Source organism: Ylistrum balloti, unplaced genomic scaffold, assembly GCF_031769215.1.
Source record: "Ylistrum balloti isolate Yb309-2 unplaced genomic scaffold, AGI_CSIRO_Ybal_v1 Utg370786, whole genome shotgun sequence".
In the NCBI taxonomy this organism is placed as follows: Eukaryota; Metazoa; Mollusca; class Bivalvia; order Pectinida; family Pectinidae; genus Ylistrum; species Ylistrum balloti.
Genome location: NW_026782459.1, coordinates 84,121 through 96,545, shown reverse-complemented (window position 1 = coordinate 96,545; position 12,425 = coordinate 84,121). Strand labels below are relative to the sequence as shown.

The 12,425-nt window shown below is 32.5% G+C and overlaps 1 protein-coding gene across 1 annotated transcript in view; it reads left to right on the top strand.

Annotated features, from left to right (window-relative positions):
* The window catches only part of LOC132558387 (transmembrane protein 64-like), a 33,971-nt gene extending 22,140 nt beyond the window's left edge, over positions 1-11,831 (top strand). Inside the window, exons 2-3 of the mRNA XM_060222936.1 lie at positions 3,283-3,444; positions 11,703-11,831. Coding sequence (XP_060078919.1) covers positions 3,283-3,444; positions 11,703-11,831 — 291 coding nt within the window. The remainder of the gene's footprint in view (positions 1-3,282; positions 3,445-11,702) is intronic.
* The last annotated feature ends 594 nt before the right edge of the window (positions 11,832-12,425 follow it).

Genomic DNA, 12,425 nt, shown 5'->3' with positions numbered 1-12,425 from the left:
GTCTGTTATCGTAAACTAAGAAAATCACTTACCTTGTCAATTTATTTTAAGTTATTGTACTGCGACTGTTAACACAAGCCAACAACAGGATATCTTTCTATCTTTGTACTTGGCTTGTTTTTGCCGAATTCTAAGCCATAGATAATTTACTAATTAACTTTATGACTTATTCATTATGCTGTTTTATCGGAAAAGATTTTAAAGAAGTAACAAGTAGTATCTTATTCAATTAAAATTTATCATGTTTTTCGCTATGTAATATAATCATTTTCAAACTGATAAATGTCAATGAATTTGCTGGTCATTCAGATTTGATCGAAACCATTTTAATTTCAGATGCTTTCTTCAGTATTGGGGAGACACAGCTCTCAGTTATCACTTTGAAGTAAATGACCATTAGTATTGAAGACTCATTCTTAACTAATTCTAACTCTCACATGGTTTTCTGGGTATAATTATTGTAGTCCACATTTTTCAAATGTCAGTCGCAATATCTTTTATTACAGTGAAAATAGTTCAATGATTATTTTGAAATAAAATGTAATACAAGATTTTGATATCAAACTAACAATAAGCTGTTCACCTCATCAGTAATAAGCCCATCCATTAATCTTTATCAATTCAAGTTTCATGAAGTTTCACATTTTTCATCAACTATTTAATCATTGCACTGAGGCTGAAATAAATCCAAAAATAAGATTGTTTGCCCAACCTGAACTGACCAATCAAAATCAGCCCAACTCAAAGAATTTCATCTTCTAGACTTTAATTTCAACAATTTAATTTATTTCAGTTGTAAAAATGTTGATTCTGTGGTTGTTTGAAACTTTCTGCTTGTTATTAATGTTTCATGTCTGTACCTTCAATGTGTATCATGTAAAATTACATGAAAGGGACACATAGAGTAAAATAAGCAGTTAATTTTTTAAACACAATATCTTTTTCCAAAAATATCTTTTATCTAGGATTTCATAGGGGGAGGGGAATAAAAAGCACACCTTAATTGATTTAAGCTTATGATGTTTAGTCAGGTTTGGGCAGATCATCAACTATATTCTGACTATTAAATGTTGGTGATTTACTGTGACAGAGTCTATAGACTGATCTCAGGGCTTTAATCAGGATAAATAAGGTAAACTTTTAGACGCAGTATATATGATAAATTTGTACAAATGTAACCCTTAGGCTGATGTCAACCCACCTGAAACAGAGTGCACAGTACATATGTGGACAATGGTCACTATCTTTAGGTCAAGATTGACCACATTAAAATATGAATTTCAACAATATAGTCACATGCTGCAACTAGCCTTAGTATGATGTATAGCAATAGACCTTGAAGTTTACTTATATACATATACTCGAGTCTATTTGTATATGCAAATAATTTTTGTAACCTGGTCATTCCAAATTACATTTTAACTGAGAGACAATCTAAAGCTATTGGTTTTCCTTATAGCCCTAATCAGTTGCTATCTCAATCAATATTGATAATGTTACCATTGCAAATTATTCAGTGTTTGTTTCTAGATGAGATATTTCAGATGAACTTTGATCAGTAATACATTTGTTTATTCATCTGACTATGAGCTTTTTGTCTTGTAAAAAGCCAAGTCTTATCTTTCCCTGTTACTAAAATGACTAGCAATATCATGGTCTTGTAATAAGCCCACTCTCTGACTTTGAGTCAGACCTAAGTGTACATATAGATTTATTGTAGGATAGATAAGAGGGTTATGGTTTTAAGATAAATTTATTTAATTTCAAACTGAAGCTGTCCCCAGTTACACTGTACATGGTAGTGAATATTTTCAAATGGTGGAGGAAAAAATAAAAAATGAATTATTTTGTGGAACTCTGTCATATCTAATTAAGCATGTAGACTTTCTGTAACATTTGGTGTAATGGTATGCTCTTGTCAACAAATTAAACTCCAGAATCAACAGCAATGTCAAAGTCACAACTTAGAAGCATTTTAAATGAAAATAATAATGAAAAATTGAGAATTTGGATACCTCGTGTCTAAGTTTGTTTTCAAACTTCAAGAAGGAAGATTTTGCTCACAAGAGTGGAATTTTTAATCTTTTTTTTTCTACACAAATCATTCAGCAATGCTTTTGGTCTTTGTTCTCAATAGTCCTCAGATAAAAATGATAAATTTGGGAGACTGGTATTCATCTGAAGATATTCATTATTTCTATGCTTTACTAGAACATTGCATACAAGATGGTTTACTTTGGGTCAATATATGGCAGAAAAATCTGGAAGATCATCAACATACCAATACACATAATATATATAATGACCCTCGGGACACAATGTAGTCATTTTCATTTGTCCTTTGACTTATTAATTCATTTTTATGGAGGGTGTGATGAACATTTAGTGTGAGAATTTGTTTTACATTGGAATTGGGGCAATTACATTACCATATCAGGACAGCTACATGTACTATCATTAACGTGGGTACTTATAGGTTAATTTCCTTGTCCTTGATTTCTTGAACAGCAAACATTTATTTAGAAGATGTTAGAAGCTTTCTGAACTGATTTTTGGAGACCTGCAATCAAGCGCAGCAGATTTTTCCAAAAGCAAATTCTGAGAATTGTTTAACAAACTTCCTCTAAAACACCACAAATGCCAGAATTTTATAGAATGGGGGTCTATATTAGCTTAATATTAATGGAATGTTTTTGTTGTTGTAGATTTTGGGTTACAATGTAAAATCTACTATGAAACCTGACAAAAAAGTTCATTATCACAGCTGATAATACTTAAACAGGAAGGTGTTTCTTAATGAAATATCCAAAGACATGATGAAATGAAATTGTTTCAAATTTGAGAAATGAAAAATAGTTGCTTATTTCACCCATATAATTTTGAAATGGCTAGGTAAGTGAATATTTGAAAAACAGAGGTGAAGCACTAACTCCTGTGTTGGTATATCGATGAAGATTACTGTATTAAGTTACCCTTTCACAAGCTTCAATCAAAGCACACCTTTCCATTTATCAAAATTAAGTATTTGGAGTAAGGTTATAGGGTTGAATGCAATTATACAATAAATATTATTTAAAATTTTCCTGCATATCCACAGAATGCAGTGTTGTCAGCAATAAAATATGCTAAGTAGCAAATTTAGATATATTTGGATACGTGATTACAAACTGGTTTTAAAGTTGGATAGATTTGTTTAAGTTTAAAATCTAAGTAAATGTATAATTATATCTGTGATTCATAAAATTTAATTTTTTTTTTCTTTTTTTTTTTTTCTCATTGCAGCTGACAGATATACACTTGTTAACCTATATAGCTTCGTCCATCCTGGGTTTGGTGCCTACATCCATTTTAAACTGTTATATGGGGACAACAGTGCGGTCCATGGAAGATGTGCTGTCCGATGACTCCAATAAAACTACTGGCTATATCATATTCATTATACAGGTAAATCTTAATATTTCAGATCCAAGGTGTGTAATAGTTTTGATACATACCATATCTTTTTAATAACAATTGCAAAACAATATTTTCAACTTATATTAATCACTCTTGTTGGTCGTGATGAAAGCGCATGAGGGATCTTAGTGTGGGAGGAAATCTGAGAACACAGGGAAATCTCATGTGGTTGGGCAGGTGATTCAATACCTAACTTCACATACAATAGTTGATAAGTTTAAGTCAGGCGAGTGTGTTACTGCTACACCATTATCCCATACATCACAGTTATTGTTTGGAAAGTCTCAGAACTTCAGTGATACTACATAGATATCATTTATTGGTTACATAAGTCCCCCAAACATTAAACGATCAGATATATCTATTGAAGGATAAGTTTATTTTAAAACTTCTGTAAAACTAATGATTACATCTTACAGGAGGCAAAAAAAAGAGAGACAATTCTATTCTACCGTAGACATCAAAATGAATTATTCTTAATTCAGTAAAGTAAGAAATTATGTAATCTTAATATAGAAATAGCAAAATCTGAATATTTTCATGTAGACCACACACAAATATTGGAAAAATATGGATTTGATAAAATCATCAAAAGGAAAAGAGAAAAAAAAAGATTTCAAATATATTAGCAGTTCAAGTTGGTTATAATTAATATATCAAGATCTGATGTATAATCACTCTATCTAATAAGAAAAATTATCTGTATTTTGGATGTAAATGAAATATGAAGTATATAATGAAACGATAGTATGGGAGTGAAAAGCTGTAAGTTAAAGTCCACACAGGTAGCCATCCTTGTTTCTCACAGGAAGATAGGTATAAAGTCTATAAATTAGATATTGATTCCAGTCAGATCCAAAAGGCAACACATGCAAGTCTGAGCTAGTAGTTCTATCTGCATTGTAAAGAATTACGATGGCAGATCCTGACGTGTGAAATCTGGTGCAGTTCCTATTGATGTGTTCAACATCTCATGCCATTGGAACGGCTAGCGTGCTCTCAACACGGACGTTTTAATGGCATTTTCTCCCTCACGAATAAATGTACTTTGAATTTTAAAGAGATCAAGACGTAATTAGAAATTGGGAATTAATTTCAATAGGTGTGATAAGAAAGATTTGAAAACAATTGAAATTTATATGTTTCCATTGGGGAAGACAGCGTGGCAAATGTTGTGTTCTGACTGTGGTATATATAAGCAACAATGCAGAAAACTCTTTAGTTTGAGTGCAGAAGATATTTATTTTTATTGTAGGCATATTACAAAAGACTGATATACAGCAGATAACATATACTTTATTATAATAAAATTTATAAGCTTTATTTATTTTGTAATTTTAATTACGACACGATCTGTTAACTATTTATGCATATAGCAGACTGCTTAATATAGATTCTGAAAATATTAATTTTCAGTATTTTTCTTTAAATGATAAATCTATTCGTTTAATTATAAATCTCACCGTGTTTTCTAAAAACATTTGTTTTAAATTGTTTATCTGTACTTACTAGGTAGTTCAATGAATGATGAAACTTTGATGTGTTTAATTTTCGAAAAAACAAGTTTCTCAAATCTCACTTAAACACATTTTAATATATTAATCTAGTGATAATATATATCATATGTAATTTAATACGACAGACTGCCATGCACACAAATATTATATATTAGGGGAGATCTTCTTAAAAATCACTAAATTCAATGAAAACCGTCATAGCCAAGCCCTGAGTATTCTGAAATCCTGTCTCATCTAACTTAATGTTTCACATTTTTTTAGGTTGAAAATTACTAAAAAGATCAGCATGTTTCTTAAATTTGTAATATACTTTCATAGTTTCACATTTACTGCGTTGTGCAGGATGTCGTAATTCAGGGTATATCATATGTTTTCCATGGCTGTGATATTGAATTTATCCAAATGACAAGCTATATTAAACTTGAGAACATGATGCATATACACGTTGGTATTTGGGTCAACCATGTTTGAATATAAGATTGTTTAACTTTCAATTTTTTGTCCCACTGGTCATGACAATACATGCTGGATAATAGACGTATGTGCCATATGGTGTAAACAGTGTTTATAAGTCTGTTTATGATCAATAAATATGGATAGCATATACTGTATTTATCCATAAATAAGCCCAGGAGTATACTGTATTTATCCACAACTAAGCCCAGTAGTATACTGTATTTATCCATAAATAAGCCCAGGACTATACTGTATTTATCCCTAAATAAGCCTAGGAGTATACTGTATTTATCCCTAAATAAGCCCAGGACTATACTGTATTTATCCATAAATAAGCCCAGTAGTATACTGTATTTATCCATAAATAAGCCCAGGACTATACTGTATTTATCCATAAATAAGCCCAGGAGTATACTGTATTTATCCCTAAATAAGCCCATGAGTATACTGTATTTATCCATAAATAAGCCCATGATTATACTGTATTTATCCACAAATAAGCCCATGGATAAACTGTATTTATCTATAAATAAGCCCACGGATATACTGTATTTATCCATAAATAATCCCAGGAGTATACTGTATTTATCCATAAATAAGCCCAGGATTCTACTGTATTTATCCATAAATAAGCCCATGGATAAACTGTATTTATCCACAAATAAGCCCATGGATAAACTGTATTTATCCATAAATAAGCCCACGGATATACTGTATTTATCCATAAATAAGCCCAGGAGTATACTGTATTTATCCATAAATAAGCCCAGGAGTATATCATATCATTTTTGACTCATAGTATCTTTTCTTAAGGAAATAGGCTTATTCTAATACCAGGAAGGATATGATAGAATTTATTTCAATTGAAACTGATATATGTTGGTAGGATTATCATTGTGATATCCAGGAATTTAAAGTTAAGAAAATTGGGTCTTATTACAGGGCAATGGCTAGCATATCTATTGAAACTGATGGTAATACCAGGGGTATTTCACATTGGCTCTTATAAAAAGTTTAATGGAACTGGGCTTATTACAGGACAATGACTGACACATCTATTGAAACTGATACTGGTAGCTTATTACAGGACAATGACTGACATATCTATTGAAACTGATATTGGTAGGCTTATTACAGGACAATGACTGACATATCTATTGAAACTGATGTTGGTAGGCTTATTACAGGACAATGACTGACATATCTATTGAAACTGATGTTGGTAGCTTATTACAGGACAATGACTGACATATCTATTGAAACTGATGTTGGTAGGCTTATTACAGGACAATGACTGACATATTATTACAGGACAATATTGAAACTGATGTTGGTAGGCTTATTACAGGACAATGACTGACATATCTATTGAAACTGATGTTGGTAGCTTATTACAGGACAATGACTGACATATCTATTGAAACTGATATTGGTAGCTTATTACAGGACAATGACTGACATATCTATTGAAACTGATGTTGGTAGCTTATTACAGGACAATGACTGACATATCTATTGAAACTGATGGTTTATTACAGGACAATAGACATATCTATTGAAACTGATACATTACAGGACAATGACTGACATATTTATTGAAACTGATGTTGGTAGCTTATTACAGGACAATGACTGACATATCTATTGAAACTGATGTTGGTAGGCTTATTACAGGACAATGACTGACATATCTATTGAAACTGATGTTGGTAGCTTATTACAGGACAATGACTGACATATCTATTGAAACTGATGTTGGTAGCTTATTACAGGACAATGACTGACATATCTATTGAAACTGATGTTGGTAGCTTATTACAGGACAATGACTGACATATCTATTGACATATCTATTGAAACTGATGTTGGTAGCTTATTACAGGACAATGACTGACATATCTATTGAAACTGATGTTGGTAGCTTATTACAGGACAATGACTGACATATCTATTGAAACTGATATTGGTAGGCTTATTACAGGACAATGACTGACATATCTATTGAAACTGATATTGGTAGGCTTATTACAGGACAATGACTGACATATCTATTGAAACTGATGTTGGTAGCTTATTACAGGACAATGACTGACATATCTATTGAAACTGATGTTGGTAGCTTATTACTGCATATCTATTGAAACTGATGTTGGTAGGCTTATTACAGGACAATGACTGATGTTGGTAGCTTATTATCTATTGAAACTGATGTTGGGACAATAGACATATCTATTGAAACTTATTACAGGACAATGACTGACATGACATATTATTACAGGACAATGATTGAAACTGATGTTGGTAGCTTATTACAGGACAATGACTGACATATCTATTGAAACTGATATTGGTAGCTTATTACAGGACAATGACTGACATATCTATTGAAACTGATGTTGGTAGCTTATTACAGGACAATGACTGACATATTTATTGAAACTGATGTTGGTAGGCTTATTACAGGACAATGACTGACATATCTATTGAAACTGATGTTGGTAGCTTATTACAGGACAATGACTGACATATATCTATTGGTAGGCTTATTACAGGACAATGATGACATTGAAACTGATAGGCTTATTACAGGACAATGACACATATCTATTGAAACTGATGTTGGTAGCTTATTACAGGACAATGACATATCTATTGAAAATGACATATCTATTGAAACTGATGTTGGTAGCTTATTACAGGACAATGACTGACATATCTATTGAAACTGATATTGGTAGCCTTATTACAGGACAATGACATATCTATTGAAACTGATATTGGTAGCTTATTACAGGACAATGACTGACATATCTATTGAAACTGATGTTGGTAGCTTATTACAGGACAATGACTGACATATCTATTGAAACTGATATTGGTAGTTTATTACTATTGAAACTGATGTTGGTAGCTTATTACAGGACAATGACTGACATATCTATTGAAACTGATGTTGGTAGGCTTATTACAGGACAGTGACTGACATATCTATTGAAACTGATATTGGTAGCTTATTATAGGATAGTGACATTTCTTTTGGAACAGATAATCTTAAGTAGGTTTACTATAAGGCAATGCCTGGCATTCGTATGAAACAAATATGTGTTGGTAGGTTTACTTCCAATGTTTAATATTTCTGACTTGAAGTAGGGAGACAGGCTTATTACAGGATAGTGAAAATATAGCACTTATTGGGATTTCTATTGTAAAGCTGTTGATTGGCTTATTACTGGGCATAGTCTTACTGCTAGATAAATATGGTACTAGCTATATAGTGTGTGTGTTATATATATATATTTGAAAAGAATGAAATTAACACACCAAATGTATTCTGCTAACGTTTTCAGGCCTAACGGCCATCTTCAGGCGATACATTTATTTCGTCTTGGTAACAACATTGTGACGTCATGCATAATACATAGGAGAAGGAGAGATAACGTTATCGTTCACCATTAGGCCTGAAAACGTAAGCAGAATACATTTGCCGTGTTGATTTCATTTTTTCCAAATATCTTATTGATACACAAAGAATTTTTAAGTTACATCTATATATATGTAGGGAAGCTGTGAAGATGAAAATTGGATTGGATTTAAAAAATTAAACCATAATAATCATGTTGTTAAGAATTGGTTAAACTGTTCATTATCATAACAAAAAGATATATCAGGCTTAAGACAAGATAAAAGGTACAATTAGAGAGAGGCATACTTCAGGTTGGATACTATAAAGATAGATGCTTCAAAATGTCCTGTCCATCAAAATTAACCATCAGTTGTATTAGTACTGAAGTTGTTCTTTAAGACATTTTATATAGGTCAAAATTTGTTAAAGAAATGGCAAAAGAAAAGGGGGATATGATATGAAACAGAAACTGTAATTTGTTTATGCAAAAGAAATCCTATTGGAATAGGACATATTGGACAAATAGAGAATGTTTTTTCTCTTAATGTAAAGTATGAGGCAGGTTCTGGTAAAGTGTGGAGATTGGATGTTATTGACTGATACAATGTATTTAAATCTTTCTGGATTGAAAACAAATATTTAGTTCAATAGAATTAATGAATCTTAACACTCCTGATCGCATGACTAAATAATGCTGATTTTTGTGTCCTGTAGGTCATAACTGTTAGGATAGGAAGAGTTATCTCCCCTACTTCACAGATTTTAGCATTTTGATATGAAAGTAAATGTGAGCTCAGAGACTTTTGTGTTTTATATTTCCCCAATTTTAAATGTGAAATGTTTCAAATTGCATTTGCAAATCATTTTGATTTTTTAAAGAATTAATACCTCCATGAGACATTTAAAATATAATTTTGGTAGTACCTTTTGACTATTGGGATTCTAAAGTTTTCCTACCATTCAATAACTTTATATCATTTATTATTCTACATTTAAGGTTACAAGAGTTTATCGACAGTTGTTTTAACGGGTCTATATCCAGCAGTAAGTTAAGTGGGTCCAATACTTAACCTCTAACTGAAAGTCAAGCTTATAAGTGGGCTTATTACATGTCAGTTAAGTTGGTTATAATCTACTGAACAACAATAAGTATGGGTGGGCTTATTACCACACATGACTCATGCTGGTGATGGAGAAAGAATTTATCTGTTAGATCTCATTGCATGTCATTAAGACTGCAACTCAAATTGCAGATCACCCTTTGTGGATGGGGATGGTTTCTCTATTGCCATATGGTATGGATAGCTCCAAAATTAGGTTTGCCAAATTCAGTTACATATTTGTTGGAGGAGACTAAGCAGGGGTCCCCTACAGAATCTGAGATTTTCGTCTTTGTCCTCTAAGATGTAACATTGAAGAAACCAGATAGATCTGCTTCCCTCATTACAACACTGAGGATCTTGATATTTTCCTTTTTTCTCTTTTGTTTCTTGATGTCCCTCTTAACACCTGTCTTTATTACTTGTACTCCACTACAAGATTTTCAGATGTACTCCACTACAAGATTTTCAGATGTACTCCACTACAAGATTCTCAGATATACTCCACTACAAGATTCTCAGATATACTCCACTACAAGATTCTCAGATATACTCCACTACAAGATTCTCAGATATACTCCACTACAAGATTTTCAGATGTACTCCACTACAAGATTTTCAGATGTACTCCACTACAAGATTTTCAGATGTACTCCACTACAAGATTCTCAGATATACTCCACTACAAGATTCTCAGATATACTCCACTACAAGATTCTCAGATATACTCCACTACAAGATTCTCAGATATACTCCACTACAAGATTTTCAGATGTACTCCACTACAAGATTCTCAGATGTGCTCCATTACAAGATTCTCAGATATACTCCACTACAAGATTCTCCACTACAAGATTCAGATGTACTCCACTACAAGATTTTCAGATGTACTCCACTACAAGATTCTCAGATATACTCCACTACAAGATTCTCAGATATACTCCACTACAAGATTCTCAGATATACTCCACTACAAGATTCTCAGATGTACTCCACTACAAGATTCTCAGATGTACTCCACTACAAGATTTTCAGATGTACTCCACTACAAGATTTTCAGATGTACTCCACTACAAGATTCTCAGATATACTCCACTACAAGATTTTCAGATGTACTCCACTACAAGATTCTCAGATATACTCCACTACAAGATTTTCAGATATACTCCACTACAAGATTCTCAGATATACTCCACTACAAGATTCTCAGATGTACTCCACTACAAGATTTTCAGATGTACTCCACTACAAGATTCTCAGATGTGCTCCACTACAAGATTCTCAGATGTACTCCACTACAAGATTCTCAGATGATCTCCACTACAAGATTTTCAAATGTAGTCCACTACAAGATTCTCAGATGTGCTCCACTACAAGATTCTCAGATGTACTCCACTACAAGATTCTCAGATATACTCCACTACAAGATTTTCAGATGTACTCCACTACAAGATTCTCAGATGTGCTCCATTACAAGATTCTCAGATATACTCCACTACAAGATTCTCAGATGTACTCCACTACAAGATTCTCAGATGTACTCCACTACAAGATTCTCAGATGTACTCCACTACAAGATTCTCAGATGTACTCCACTACAAGATTCTCAGATGTACTCCACTACAAGATTCTCAGATGTACTCCACTACAAGATTCTCAGATATAAATTATTAGAAATTGTTGATCAAATTATGTCAGTAATACTTTTTCAGTTTTGAAGGCTTACTCTTTCCACCACCTAATGTTTTTATTGTCTGTTTTGTGTTTTAGATTTTGATAACTTTCCTATTGTTATGGTTTGTGGTGAGAAAAGGAAGAATGGAGCTGAAGCGGGCCGTGGAGGGAGAACAGAAACCAGAAGTGATACCTCTAACAGAGATTAAGGAAGACAGCAGTTGATCTTGCCAAATTTCATTAAGAAATAAGTCCATCTTTTAAAAGTCCTGTTTCTTCAACATGGAAGCTAATATGTAGTACTGCTCACTTAAACTTCATTTTTCACTTCCTGCCTGAAACTAATAGGAATGTCTTTTATTGTTAAATGTAGATAATGTGATTTAATTCAACACCACTGAAGGACTGAAAAAATAAAATTTTACATGAATTCTTGTTATTTTAGTGAACCAGTGCCCTGGAAACTGTGATTTTGCAGTGTATTGATCCTGTAATATTAGTCCATAATGAATACATATTACCGTTGACTGGGTCATAGGGGTGGGAACTGAGATAGGTTATTTGCTGGCATTTTTACTGAAGCTGTAACAGATACAGGTGGGCTTTTTTAACCAGCAATTAAGCAATACATAAATATGTCAGAAAAAATCTAAAAGTGAAATCACACAAGTATTGTTTGAGATAAATTAAATCTGTACATTTCATCACCTTTTTGATATGCTGCTGTGAGACTAATAAATCTTTTCCTGGTATGTGTTTGGGCACATTTTTCACTGACTAGATCAACTAAACAAAGATTGAAGACATCTTTAATTTGTC